The sequence below is a fragment of the Taurulus bubalis genome, assembly GCF_910589615.1.
Source record: "Taurulus bubalis genome assembly, chromosome: 3".
NCBI classification, from domain to species: domain Eukaryota; kingdom Metazoa; phylum Chordata; class Actinopteri; order Perciformes; family Cottidae; genus Taurulus; species Taurulus bubalis.
In genome coordinates this window covers 35,901,475-35,915,510 of record NC_136591.1, presented here as the reverse complement: position 1 = coordinate 35,915,510, position 14,036 = coordinate 35,901,475, and the positions used below count along the sequence as shown (strand labels likewise).

Sequence of the window (14,036 nt, the reverse complement as noted above, 5' to 3'; positions counted from 1 at the left end):
CATTTGACAAGAAATAAATGTCAGTGAGATCACATAAAAATTACGGGGTCTGCATTTATTTTTTATTTTTTATGAATTAATCGTGCATGTGCTTTTATGATGCTTTAATGTGACTGAGACCTTTAAGGTTAACAGTGTTGTAAACGCAGTGTTGTACCCATACAATTCTTTCGTAGCCAAAAACCTTTGCGGCACCGTTTCCTCCGCAATATACTGTTTTTAACCAATGCATTTATTGCATTTTACCCGAACATGACTTCAGTGTGCAGCGTCACAGGAGTCAAGCCTGCTCTGCCTCAAATATTATTTTTTTATTTTCTATTTTGCCTGTAGCACATGCGTGTGGTAAAAGCATTTTAGAAAGAATTCACAGCAGGCATTTACATGAGTCAATGCAGCAGTTTCTGAAGATGAACCTGCAGCCTGGCTGAGGCTCAACTGGCGTTTAATGTGCACATTGCGTCCTTTTTGATTTCCATACTCGTCTCCCACGACTGGAGAAGCGTTAAAATGAGCAGTAATGTCTCTCTTTAACGTGAGGCTGAGAATGTCTCCGTAACCAGCCTTCAGACTTCACTAACTCTCCCAAGTGTGACCAGACTGCGGAGAGAGGCTGCGTCACACACACACACACACACACACACACACACACACAGGAGACCCGATGCCGCCGTTTGCTGCAGAGGAATTATTTGTTACTCCTCACATGTTGGTGCGACGGCTTCTGCTTTTTTTGTCACCTGACTGCTATTTTTGTTAGTCTTCTCCTCGTTCCATTATCAACCTCCTCTCATCATCGCTTCCCTCCCCGTCTGAAACCGTCTCTGCGTTTCTTTGTTTCAGTCTCTCTCTCATCTGCCTCTCTTTAAAACCCCGTCCTGTGTTTTTATCCCTGCTCGGTGTACTTGAGCGACTCTTTCCCTATATACATATATTTTATTTATTTATCTTTAGCATTTGCATCCCCATATTTCAGCATTCAGATGCTAATTTATGTACAATCTGTAGTTAATTTAAACCACAATCGGACACGTTCCGAGTTGAGGAACAATTAAGAAACCTGTATCTTTCTTATTTAAATGGTTGGAAAACCATCAATGACACAGAATGGCAATTTGTATACTCAATAAACATTTGTGTTTTTTTTATTTATTTTTTACCCAAGTAAAGGTGATAAACTACAACATTTTGATAAAAACAATTTGTGCGTCCACCAAAGGCCTATTTGTAAATGTTGAAAAGCATCATGGGAAGATGAAGGCTGCCTTGATAAACACACAGATGTCACGCAGCTCACTCCCACGTTGTCCGTCTCCAGGTGATGCAGCACCCCAGTGAGGGGGCCCAGGTGCTGGGGCTCCACAGCCAGCTGAAGGACGCCTCGGTGCCCGTCGCCGAGATCCGGGTCTACTCGCTGTCCAGCCAGCCCATCGACCACGAGGGACCCAAAGCCAAGATGTCTGGTGAGCACGTGGTCTCAACACATCGGCCTCTCCTCTGGCTCCGTCTGCGTCTCTCCTCACACGTCCTCCGTCTCCCCAGATCGCTCTCCGGATATCGATAACTACTCCGAAGAGGAGGAAGAGAGCTACTCGTCGGAACAGGAAGGCAGCGACGACCCCATTCACGGACAGGTGTGTTTGGAGAGGTGTAAACGATGACCTTAGTCCTTGATATGTCTTGTGCTGTGCGGCTATAAATAGATAGATAGATAGATAGATAGATAGATAGATAGATAGATAGATACTTTATTCATCCCCAGGGGAGATTTGTTTGTGGCAGCAGGAGGCAAAGTTACATAGGAGACATACAAATATTAAGTATGGAAAATACTCAATATATACAATAAAATAGCAGAGCAGAACATATTCAATTTAAGAAATTAAATAATGAATAAAATGCAAAGTATATACAGTGTGTGTATTTAAAGTGTATAACGTAACTAGGGTTTGTCCTCAACAGTCGTTTTTGGTTTAAATATTATTATGCTAATGCCTTTTAAAATGGAGCTTTTTAAGTTATTTAAGCTTCATGAAGTATAAAAATCCCCCATCATGTGATAGACATTTTTTATTTTTTTTGCAATGTACATCCAGCTGTCTGCTTTATTACATGCAGCTGGTCCAAAAAAAATGTAAATCTGCGTTTTCCTCATTCCGGACCGGAGCAGTGAGACGAGACAGAATAATGGGGGGAAAAGACCAAATTGGTCACAGCTGCTTTCATAATTAGGATCTTCTTCTTTTTTTCCCACCAAGTCGATTCATGAGATGGGAGACCACGCTAAAAAAAACAAGTTGATAGGACAGGATTTAAACACACGCCTACGTTAGTCAAGAAAACCAGTTTAAACACACTCGCCCACGAGTCGTACCCGGTTTGACTTTGTTGCATGTCACCATGAACCTCAGCAGTACAATGTTATCACAGCCGATGGAAACAATGGCTAAAGTGTAAAAGAATACGGCCGGTGTTTTTCTTATCGTGGAAACTAAGAATACCTCGGTTCTTATCTCCAAACCTTCTGACTTCCCCACCTGTTGGTTTTTAAAAACTCCTGGACACCGAAGACTCTATCAAACCTAACTCCAACGAGAGTAAATGGTGCATTTGTTTGGGACTATTTTAAGCTGGGGATTAATATGCTACATTTGCACTCGTGCTTATCGGCAGCCCCCGGACAGTGAACTTGTTGTGGGACGGATTACAGAGAGCGACAATGGAGGCTCACAGACTGGGCTTGTTAGTCGGATCACTTCATTTCTGCTTTTGGTCTTTTAATGGGATTTGTCGACGGCCTTCTCCTTTTTTAAAAACCCCGAGTTGTAATAACCCCGAGTTCACCTCTCCTCATTCCCTCTCCTCTCCTCCTTCCTCGGCCTGCCCCCTTCTTCTCTCCCTCCCTCTGCCTCTCGCCTCCTTTTTCCTTATCCCTCTCTCTCAGTATCTATTTGACGAAGAAGACGAGGTGAGGAAGAAGAAACCCAGGCGCAAGCTCCCTTCCAATGCCGCCATCACCAGAGTAAGACCATCACCTCGTTCACCCCTCCCTCCTCCTTCCTCCTTCCCTCCCTCCCTCCCTCTGATTTTCTATCTCTCATACTTGTTTTGCCTGCAAAGCAATTTGCGGCAAACTCGCTTCATTTCAAAACATATTTGATGTGATGGGACTCCGCAGCCCTCGCCCTCATCTGCCTCTTGCCTAACCTCATTCAAACTCTCCTCCTTATCTGCTCCTCCATCTCTCCCTCCCTCCCTTCGTCATCTGTCATTCTTTTCTTTTTTTAAATCAATGTTCTCGCTGCATGTAGTTCAGGCCAATTTTCCAGGAGAAAAACATTGAAGCAAGTTTCCACAAGCTCCCTCAATAGCATTAACCACTTCCTGTGGTGCCTTGACTCTCTCTCTCTCTCACACACACACACACACACACACACACACACACACACACACACACACACACACACACACACACACACACTCTCTCTCAGCAGGAACACAGATTAACACACAAGATTGTTAGCAACCGTGAACAATATAATGGACCTGCAATTTGACCGAAGGAAAGCTGTGTGTGTGTGTGTGTGTGTGTGTGTGTGTGTGTGTGTGTGTGTGGTGTCCACAGGCACAAAATAACCATAATTTCAGCGCTGCTTGAGTTAAAGAACACACACATGTTGAACATAAGCACGCTCTCAAAAGCCATTACAACAGACCCACTGCCCTGTACTGCAGTTTATATATACACACACACACACAAACACACACACAAATGGAGAAACATTTACATCTCCAGTTTTTCAGCATGAAGCCGGCCCTCTCCACTTTCCAGCAGCAGATTAGGACATGACCTTCAACCCACAGCCGCTCTCTAACGCCTCTCACACTTCCACTCGCGCTGCTGATGGAAGCTTTGCTCCAAGCAAAAAACACCTCGATGTGAACTTGTGTGCACCCACGCATCCAAATACCGCTGGGCTGCCTCCAGCTAGAAGATAGTAGAGAGGAAAAACCTGAGTCTCTTGAAATAAATCTAATGATAAACACATTTTTACTCCAATGTCTCCAAATTAAACGGGTAAAAAAAAAAAAGACTCATATTCAAATATTTTCAGGGATAAATGTCTCAGTGTATAATGTAATCAAGTCAAATTCACGTCTCATTCTGTCGCCAACAATCATGATTCACAAGAATGTCGTCGCCGGCAGGAAAATGAGTAAAAATAACTTTGTTTGTTTACATTTTCAAGCGTGTCGGTCATCCTATCAGAATGCTGTGATGGCAGTAATGTGGACAGAGGTGGAGGACATGGAAGCACCATGAGGCATGTCAGTACGGGTGTGAAGTCATATTCATAGTTTTAAATTATCATACATCACCAGACAGTCAATTTTCTGACAAATCCTTTAACCTGTTAAAAATACATTGCTATACAAACTTCATTTACTCATAACCAGTAACATATAGACTGATATTTACACATCTGAACAAAGTCTCACATTATACTCTTTTATTATAACACCAACATTATTCAAATAGTGGTTGCAGAGATATACCTTTTTTAGTCGAGCAGAGGCCTGAAAATAAGTTGGTTTTTAAAATGTTTATGGATCAAATAACCAGGCACAAATGTATTCCCTTTTTTTTAACTAATCAAATATCTTAACAAATCATTTGCAAAGACAAAAACGGAGCTAAAGGAGTGAATCTTGGACAGGTGGACACGTAACTGCTTGATGTGTAAATAAGCAACGAGGTCGTCCTATCAGCTGACGAGGTCAAGGCCAATGTTGTGCTCACAGCTTGTTTCCCGTGACCCCCAGTGACCCAAAATAAATAAAAAATATGTTATTGCCGAGTTAAAAAGGGTCAGAAAATAGTTCATGCAGCTGAAGATTCTCTGCCTTTTTATAGAACAATACAGTCACAACTTCCAGTCTTTTTCAGACTTCAAAGAAAACCCAGAGCTGCCGAGTCACTTTTAATAACCCGTCCATGCAGCGCTGTGCCTTTTTTTTTTTTCTCTCCTTTCCAGTAACATCTCTTTGTTCAACACATAAACAGCCCTTTGAAGCCATTCGGGCAAACATCTCGATAAACAAGCACGCTCTCGCATATTCCAGTGAAATAATGCGGGGAAGGAAACATCTGCATCGATAACACTTGTGCTCGAGGCGACCTGCAGGAACACGTCCTGGTGGCGGATCCATTAACTAAACGTCGCCTCACGTTGTCCTCTTTCTGTCTCCATAGCAACCCAACATCAAGCAGAAGTTCGTGGCCTTGCTGAAGAGGTTCAAAGTCACCGATGAGGTACTTTTTTTTTATCACTCCTCCATACTTCATGCGCCAGGAGTGTGTGTGTTGCTTTGGAGGTGAAGTCAACATGTATTTAAATGTTGTCTTTTGAAGGCACGGAGTGTGTGTGTGGGAGGGAGAGATGTGGCAGAACAACCCAGATTCAGCTGAAACATTAAACATTGAGGATTTAAAATAGAACAGAAGTGTGTTTAATGTGCTTCCTGGTGCTGCTTACACCTCTGTGTGTGTGTGTGTGTGTGTGTGTGTCTTTTGTCATCACTTGTTGGTTTCTTATTATGATTCATTTCCTTGTAATTTGTAAAATAACGTTTTGTTTTATTTCTCCAGTATGCGTTTCCTCTGTCCTGCCCCTATCTTCTGAAGCATCTGTTTTATTTCTATTATCTGGTTTCATGCTGTCGTATATTCACAAACGGACTAATCCTCACTCGCCATAATTTAACGCTTTTGTGTGAAAGTGTCTGCATGTATATTTACAAATTTGTGCCTTCACGATGAATCCCTTTGAGATAAATATGTTTTAAATGAAACCCAGTATAATGGATAAAAAAGAGCATTGGTACTGGATTTTTAGAATTTGTGCGTCCGTATCAGGAGGGGAAATAAAAATAGGAATAGTGCAACAGTCTGCAACGGCAAACTGCACCTGTATCCATCTGTGTTCACGTGCATGAAGAAGCCCGTTTTAATCCCAGTTTTAATCCCAGTTTTAGGGGCTAACTGGTCTGCAGTATCCGGTTTAACGTGTACACTGAATATGAGAATCCTGGTTGAGCAGATGTTGAATGAACTGCTCACTGTAGCATGTAAACATCTCCCTTCTTTCACTTTTTTTTCCGCCTGATAAATCTCAGACTTGCAGAGCCTTGCGGGTACATTTTTGATGTCAGGAGGAACACCTGGCTGTGTTTTAGTACGAACACATCTCAGGTTATCCCGGCTCAGGGGAGCAGGTTAACATTGACGCGTTTGACAGCGCCTATCTGCGGGAACTGCTTTTTTTATTTTTTTTTTATTATTATTGCTGTTCACGTGTCTCTCGGTCACCCGTGTGCCCTGCGCCTCTGGTCCAGGTCGGGTTCGGCCTGGAGCACGTGTCGAGGGAGCAGATCCAGGAGGTGGAGGAGGACCTGGACGAGCTCTACGACAGTCTGGAGATGTACAACCCCAGCGACAGCGGACCGGAGATGGAGGAGAACGACAGCATCCTCAGCACGCCCAAACCCAAGCTGAGGTAGTGCACGCCTCCCCATCGCACACCTGCAGTGCAGTCGCATTGACGAGTCAGAGCGCCCTCTGTTGGTGGAAACTATTAGCTGAAGTCACGTATTGAAGCTTATTTGCGCTTTACATGAACCAGAATGGGGGTCAGTCAACTTTGAATCCATGCAAATGAATGAATATATACTTTATTCATCCCCAAGGGGAAATTTGGTGTCGAAGTAGCAATAATTTACAGACGAAAAATAAAATATAAAAACGACAGGGATGAAAGATATATACAATACTAATACAAATGAAAATAGCTGGGATGAAAGATATGTACGTACAGCAAAAAAAAACAGTATTAATTTAGGAATTACATTAAACTTAAACAATAGAAGTGCAAAAATGCAAAGTATGTATGTGTATATGAAGTGTGAGAGGTGTAAATAAACAAACAATAACCAAACAATAGGGGAGTGCAAAAATGCAAATTATGTATGAAGTGTAGACAAACATAAATGTAAACCAAAGCCTCAAAATGAAAAAAACATTTTGGATAAAAAACAAATTGAATTCCCGATTTTATTTAAAGCAGAAGTTTAAGAAAGTGATTTAAATTCACAGCTGGGGTTCCTGTGATCTTTTATATTTATTTAAGTCTGAGCATCTGAATGAGTCAACAATATAAATACTCTTTGCTATGACCTTCCAGAAAGGCTCATTCTTAGGCTGTCAGTAACACAAGCGGAGAGCAGCAGATGCAGCATTTTTAAATGGCTCGTCAAGCTTATTTTTAGTCCTTTTCTTTTGAACTCAATTCTGCCTGAAAATATAATAACGCGCTCAGAATAGCGCTATTTGATGGTGTCGGTGTAATGCGGTGCTATGAAGCCTGAAAAGCAAAGGAGCAATATAAATACATGTGACACAGTTCTATTGAGGTTTAATGTCATTATCGAGCTTTTCAAAATGTCTTCTCTGGAAAAAAAAGTCCCCAAACAAAAGACACAACTGGTTTCCTTGTGTTTCTCTCTCCGTGCGTTTCAGGCCGTTCTTTGAAGGTATGTCTCAGTCCAGCTCCCAGACGGAGATCGGCAGCCTGAACAGCAAAGGCAGTTTGGGTCGAGACACTTTCAGCCCGGTGAGTAACGGAGACACGGCCGCCGCAATGGCAATGAACGTCCACTAGAGGCGCTGTTTTTGTGCCGCTGACGAGCGCAGATTGTTCTTATTAGATGTCTGACAACGTATCGGAAAGAACCCGACAGAGAAAACCACAAAGCTTTTCTCTTCGACAATCTTTAAGATGATGATGTTGTCTGACATTTTGGATAACAATCTGAGGAGTTGCCCTCCGAAGTGATGACATTACAGCCTGTTGAGCTGCTTTCGTCTGCCGGGTTCGCCCTCAATAATGGACTATTTCTGAAACGTTTGTCCGCATTAGTCACTAAACCACACAAACGTGGCAAATAGCACTGAAGTTAACCTTTTAAACTCCCTGAACTTTTAGCCTCCAGTTGATTGCATCCATATTGCTTTCTTTCTCTTTTTGCTTTTGTTCTTTTTACATTATATTAAAGTGAAACCTTTTTGACATCATGGCAGTTTCGAGTTAATTTACACTTATTCTGAGTGTTGTCGCAACAAAAACACAGTGAGCTTTATTCATTAAGTCCTAACCCGGTTATTCGTCATTTCACATTTACACGCGGCACTAAACAGCACACAGTAACACAAAATACTTTAACAGTTGAAGCGGCATAATCTTGAGAACAACACGCCAATCACGAAGCGGTAAACATCCCGGCTCCAAAGCCAATGGAAATCAGCCAGCGGGGAGGCAGCGTGCAAATATACGATTTCAGAAACATTTCCTGAACGGAGCAGAAACCCAATGTTTCTTTGACGGCTGCCGTCTGCTCAATAAAAAGTGTGTTGAATGGATTTCACTGGATGTCTCGGCTGCATTCAAACAGCTGCAGTTCCTCCTTTCATCGTAATACTGAAAGCAGCCTTTTGGTGTTGTGACTGCTGCCTGCTCACTTCCTTAAAAGAGGTTTTGCTGTCCAATTCATTAGTGTGGTGTAAAACCGAACCGCCGCATAAAGAAGCGGAGAAAACAAACATCCTTTGGGGCATTGTAGCTGTTACGTTGGATTATGTTCGGATGTTTATTTCTTCCTGTTGCTGCATAATTGATTCTGTTGTTATAGTTCTCATTAAGCCTGTAGACTGACTGCCCCTCCCTCGTCTCACCAGCAGGGGGAGCAGCCTCCTCTAGAGAAGATGAAACTCTCCCGCAGCCGCAACCTGGAGGAGGCCCTGTCTGAGACCGACACACTGGTATGGGTCTTAGAGAGAGTGTGTGTGTGTGTGTGTGTGTGTGTGTGTGAGGGAGAGAGAATTAATGGTGTGCCGGGATCTTTGTTAATGTCACTCCCAGGGGGGATTCGCTACCATCTGGGCTGTAAGTGAGACAGATTGAGAGTCGGAGAGAACAGAAGAAACGGGGGAAACAAAAATGGAATGAAGTGTTGAAGAAGGTGGCTTTAGGGTTGCTTGTATCTCCTTTTTTCTGACACTAATTGTGTGTGTGTGTGTGTGTAGGAGCTAACCGATCAGGAGCTGTTTGCTGAGGTGGGCCCCTGCATCACGGTGTCAGTGGCAGAGAAACCCCGTACACCCATGAAGATCAGCAAAAGTGAAAGCCAGGCCATGCCATCGCCGAGGTATGAATAAATAATCTAGTTATTGAATAAAATCAGCAGGTTAATCGTATTTTATTGCCTTTTTGTTCTTTTCCTCTTCGTTTTTAAAGCAGTGGTATTTTTTTCAAATTAGGATCCAGCTTCTCAGAAGATGTCATTATTGTGTAGTCTCTTCTCTGCGTCTAATATTTAGGAGACACGTCATGCTTGCGCTTGTTTTTTTGTAATCGTCCCTCGCGCCCCCTCAGGTTGGACGGAGGCCACACCCCCAGACAGAAGCGCATCAGCACCCCCATGAAGGAGAGGCAGCTGTCCAAACCGCTGAGCGAGCGCACCAACAGCTCCGACTCGGAGAGATCCCCGGAGCTGGGACACAACACGCCGGTAAGTTAGCGCCCTGGATCTTATCATAAGCTGCAGAACCATTTTAACCTTGCTTACAGACATACATCATCAAGTTGCAGTATAGGGATTTACACTTTAAAAGAAGCAACAACAGCAACAGCTGCAGCAGCTGCCTTTGTTCTGTGTCCTCCTCGACTCGCTCCCTTCTGGTCTTTTCCCAAAGTAAAGAACACAAATGCATCCTGATGATCTATGAGTCGCCTGGAGCTCAGAAATTAATTATGTATGTGCTGATGAGTCATCTGAAGAGTAAGTCTGTGTGTGTCTGTGTGTGTCTGTGTGTGTGTGTGTGTGTGTGTGTGTGTGTGTGTGTAGCTCCTGAGGAAGGCAGTGTACGACCAGTTGAACCAGATTCTGTTGTCTGACTCTGCGCTGCCAGAGAGCCTCATCTTGGTCAACATCAGCGACTGGCAGGGGCAGGTGAGTGTGTGTGTGTGTGTGTGTGTGTGTGTGTGTCTGTGTATGTGTGTGTGTGTGTGAAGCATTCCCCTTACGACACCCGGTGGGCGTTTCTTTGATTGTGCGCGCTTGACCTTTTCCGCGTGTTGCAGTACGTCGCCGAGCAGCTCCAGGTCCAGAGACACCCGGTGGTCTGCACGTGTTCGTCGGCTGAAATCCAGGCGGTGCTGTCGGCTGTGCTCACCCGCATCCAGAAGTTGTGAGTCTTTGTGATTCTCACACACACAGACACACACTATCTGAGTTATAGCCTCCTTTGGTTTGCAGGATGACTCATTTGTGTTTTTTCTTCTCTAAAGCCTTATGTTTTTGTTCTCTGTCCTCTGTTTGACCCTCTCCTCTTCTTCTCCGGCCCCCCCACATCTCCTCCTCCTCTTCCTCCTCGTCTTTGCCCTTATCTGTAACTTCACTTCACTTTCTGCCAAAGCAATACTTTTCATATCGCCCCTTTTCTCCTCCTCATCCTGTTTAGTCTCTCTCCATCCCTTCACCCACCTTTCCTTTGCCTCTCTCGCTCTCACAAGATTTTGTTGACTTCGCCAAAGCATCTAAAAGGGAATTGAGGGATAAAGAAAATAGAAAAAAATGGTGGTTGAGATACAAACCGGTTCTCAAACTCTTTTTTTTTTTTTTCTTAAATAAATATAAATCATCAGTTTCTTCAACGTAAATAAAGTCATGTCGCGTTGACTGATTTTACTTTTGGACGCTCTTGAGTTATTGAAAATGTTTAAATCACTCGAGTCGGAAACGATCCTAAGCAGCCATCGCTGGAATCTAATTCCAACAATTAGTATAATACTCATTTTATATATATATATATATATTTATTTATTTATTTATTTGGCGGCTGTGACGGTGCGATGGATCCAGCACAGCACTGGTAACACCCCCTCTCTCTCTCTCCCTCTCTGCCTGCAGCTGTAACTGTAACTCGTCCATGCCCAGGGCGGTGAAAGTGGCGGCGGTGGGCAGCCAGAGTTACCTCGGAGCCATCCTGCAGTTCTTTGTCACGCAGCTCGCCAACAAAACGTCCGACTGGCTCAACCACATGCGCTTCCTGGTTGTGCCTCTGGGTAAGAGGGGCTGCTTGTGTTACCTTGGCGATCAAGAAACTCTTGCCGAGTCATACTGCAGCAGGGTTTTTATTATCTTGTGGGGGGAAAACCGCCTGGGGAGCGACAAACCTAGAAGCATCTTGAAAGGTGCACTGTGGCGCTACAGTTCATTCACTAATTGATTTCTTCTTTTTCCATTCTCTTTCGCTTCTCCTCCATCCTCTTCATCAGGCTCCCACCCGGTTGCCAAGCACCTCGGCGCCCTCGACAACCGCTACAGCTCCTCCTTCCTGGACGGGGCGTGGAGAGACGTGTTCAGCCGCTCCGAGCCGCCGCAGACAGGTACCCGCCGCCCGCACACGGATAAACACACGCAAACCTCAACGATGTGATGGATCAGTTCACACACACACACACCTTTTCCCCCATCCCGTCTCCTCCAGATCAGTTGGACGTCGCGGCAAGAATCTCGCAGTACATCAGCGAAGCCACGGTCACACACCAGCTGCCCATCGCCGAGGCCATGCTCACCTGCAAACACAGGACGTGAGTACAGACGCCACACACACACACACACACACACACACACACACAAATGACTCTGTGTGTGTGTGTTCACTCTGATCTCTGTTCTTTCTCTCCCGTTCCAGGCGAGATGAAGACTCCTACCAGAAGTTTATTCCTTTCATAGGGGTATGACTTTACTCCTGTTGCAGTAGATTACCAATGGAAGGCTACAATGATAGATTATCAATGATGGTTTGCATATTTTTGCTTGTTTTCCAGGTGGTGAAGGTCGGTCTCATCGAGTCGGGTCCGTCTCCAACAGGTGAGTGTTCGAGCAAACGGTTTCAACGGACGCCACGAGCTCATTGTTGCTGCCGCCGATGCGGTAACGTTCCTTTTTTGCTTCGTGGTTTTTCAAGGAGACGCAGAAGAGGGCGTGGCCGTGAGCTTGGCCGTCCCCTCCACGTCTCCCCCCTCCCACGGCTCCCCCACGGGGATGATTAAAGAGGCAGCCACGCCTCCCTCCTCCCCCTCCATGGGCAGCGTCCTCGCAGTTCAAGGGTAAGACTCGCCTTTTTCTCTCTCTTCTTCTTCTTTATGCCTCTTATTTTATGTGTTTTGCATATACAATTGTGACTTTTGAAATACCTAGCAGCCGTCAGATGATATTCCTGTCTAAAATGTTGACAATACCGTCTATCTTTGTTTGTTCTTTGATCAAAGAGTTGCATATTTTGCTTCTGGCACCAATTTTGTCAACCTGTTTATCTCGACTGGGAACCAGTTCCCGAGAATTCAAGACTGTGTAAACTGTGGTTTCCTAACCACTGCCTGTCCACAGGAGTCCCAGTATGTCTCACGGCGTGGACGCCATCGGCCTGCAGGTGGACTACTGGCTGGCCTCGCTGGCCGAGAAGCGGCGGGACGGCGAGCGGCGCGACACGGGCTGCAAGAACACGCTGAAGAGCGCCTTCCGCTCGCTGCAGGTCAGCAGGCTGCCAGGAGAGGGCAGCAGCGAACCACACGCCCAGGTCAGCACCATGGCCATGACCGTGGTCACCAAGGAGAAGAACAAGAAAGGTGAGAATCCTCCAGATGGGAGACGTTTTAGAGGAATTAGTCATTTCATGTTCTCGGTCCAAGTCCGTAATGATGTGAACGGCTGTGCTTTTAGCAATTTCTCTCCCTGCCTCTCTTCAGTTCCCACCATCTTCCTGGGAAAGAAGCCAAAGGAGAAGGACGTAGACTCCAAGAGCCAGGTCATTGAAGGCATCAGCCGACTCATCTGCTCTGCCAAGCAGCAACAGACCATCCTGAAAGGTAAGCTGAAGGATCGGGACGGTCCCGTACCTCCACGCGCTGTCCGTTGCATTACTCCATTACTGCATTACAACCACTACGAAATCGAGCAGGGATTGTAAATATCTGTGACCTCATATCTCATATTCAGGGACTACTTTGTTGCCTTTATTCAAGCCCTGTAGAGGAATAAGTCAAGTATTAAATGCATTATAAGGAAACAACGGTTGAATATCCTCTGTGTGTTTAGTTCACTAGATAGATAGATAGATAGATAGATAGATAGATAGATAGATAGATAGATAGATAGATAGATTGATAGATATATACTTTATTAATCCCCAAGGGGAAATTTGTAGTCATCATAGTAGCGCCTTACAACTTGAAGATAAAAATAAACACACAAGATAAAATATATATAAAGAAGCAACAGGGATGAAAGATATATACAAATAAAATAAGAATAAAGTAAAATATAAATAAATATATATATTTAAATATACACAATAAAATAAAATAGAATATTTAAATATATATATATATATATATATATATATATATATATATATATATATATATATATATTTATTTATTTATTTATTTATATGTTACTACTTGTTGTGTTTCTGTTCTTGTATTAGTTTAATTTCATAATTCTGTTATTTAAGCGTGTTGTTTCTGTTTCCTTCCAGTGTCCATCGACGGCGTGGAGTGGAACGAGGTTAAGTTCTTCCAGCTGGCCGCCCAGTGGCCCACTCACGTCAAATACCTACCTGTCGGACTCTTCGGCTACAGCAAGCCGGCCTCTTAGGGGCGAGCGCCAGCCGACTCCTCTGACCCTGACTTGACCTTCGACTCTGCCCGATCCCACGTTAACACCCCGCCTCATAGCACCTGCAGATCTGGGAGAAGACGTCGAGTGGCTGGATGTTTTGTTTTCTTTCTTTAGTTTCATTCAGGCTACACTCGCCTTGTTTCTCTTTGGAGGAAGAGGAGGAAGAGGAGGAGGGGTGCAGCGTTGTTACTAGTCACTTTAATGCCCCTTTTTGTGTGTGTTTATGTGTGTCG

General features: G+C 44.2%; 1 protein-coding gene across 1 annotated transcript in view; it reads left to right on the top strand.

Moving 5' to 3' along the window:
- The window catches only part of pacs1 (phosphofurin acidic cluster sorting protein 1), a gene marked incomplete at both ends in the record, with an annotated part of 44,081 nt that extends 30,302 nt beyond the window's left edge, over positions 1 to 13,779 (top strand). Inside the window, 20 exons of the mRNA XM_079216286.1 lie at positions 1,319 to 1,463; positions 1,543 to 1,634; positions 2,945 to 3,022; positions 5,255 to 5,314; positions 6,397 to 6,557; positions 7,577 to 7,670; positions 8,792 to 8,875; positions 9,140 to 9,261; positions 9,489 to 9,624; positions 9,961 to 10,065; positions 10,197 to 10,303; positions 11,026 to 11,180; positions 11,394 to 11,504; positions 11,606 to 11,708; positions 11,813 to 11,855; positions 11,949 to 11,991; positions 12,089 to 12,230; positions 12,511 to 12,749; positions 12,870 to 12,989; positions 13,661 to 13,779. Of these exons, the coding sequence (XP_079072412.1) occupies positions 1,319 to 1,463; positions 1,543 to 1,634; positions 2,945 to 3,022; positions 5,255 to 5,314; positions 6,397 to 6,557; positions 7,577 to 7,670; positions 8,792 to 8,875; positions 9,140 to 9,261; positions 9,489 to 9,624; positions 9,961 to 10,065; positions 10,197 to 10,303; positions 11,026 to 11,180; positions 11,394 to 11,504; positions 11,606 to 11,708; positions 11,813 to 11,855; positions 11,949 to 11,991; positions 12,089 to 12,230; positions 12,511 to 12,749; positions 12,870 to 12,989; positions 13,661 to 13,779 (2,259 nt within the window). The remainder of the gene's footprint in view (positions 1 to 1,318; positions 1,464 to 1,542; positions 1,635 to 2,944; positions 3,023 to 5,254; positions 5,315 to 6,396; positions 6,558 to 7,576; positions 7,671 to 8,791; positions 8,876 to 9,139; positions 9,262 to 9,488; positions 9,625 to 9,960; positions 10,066 to 10,196; positions 10,304 to 11,025; positions 11,181 to 11,393; positions 11,505 to 11,605; positions 11,709 to 11,812; positions 11,856 to 11,948; positions 11,992 to 12,088; positions 12,231 to 12,510; positions 12,750 to 12,869; positions 12,990 to 13,660) is intronic.
- Between the last annotated feature and the right edge of the window lie 257 nt (positions 13,780 to 14,036).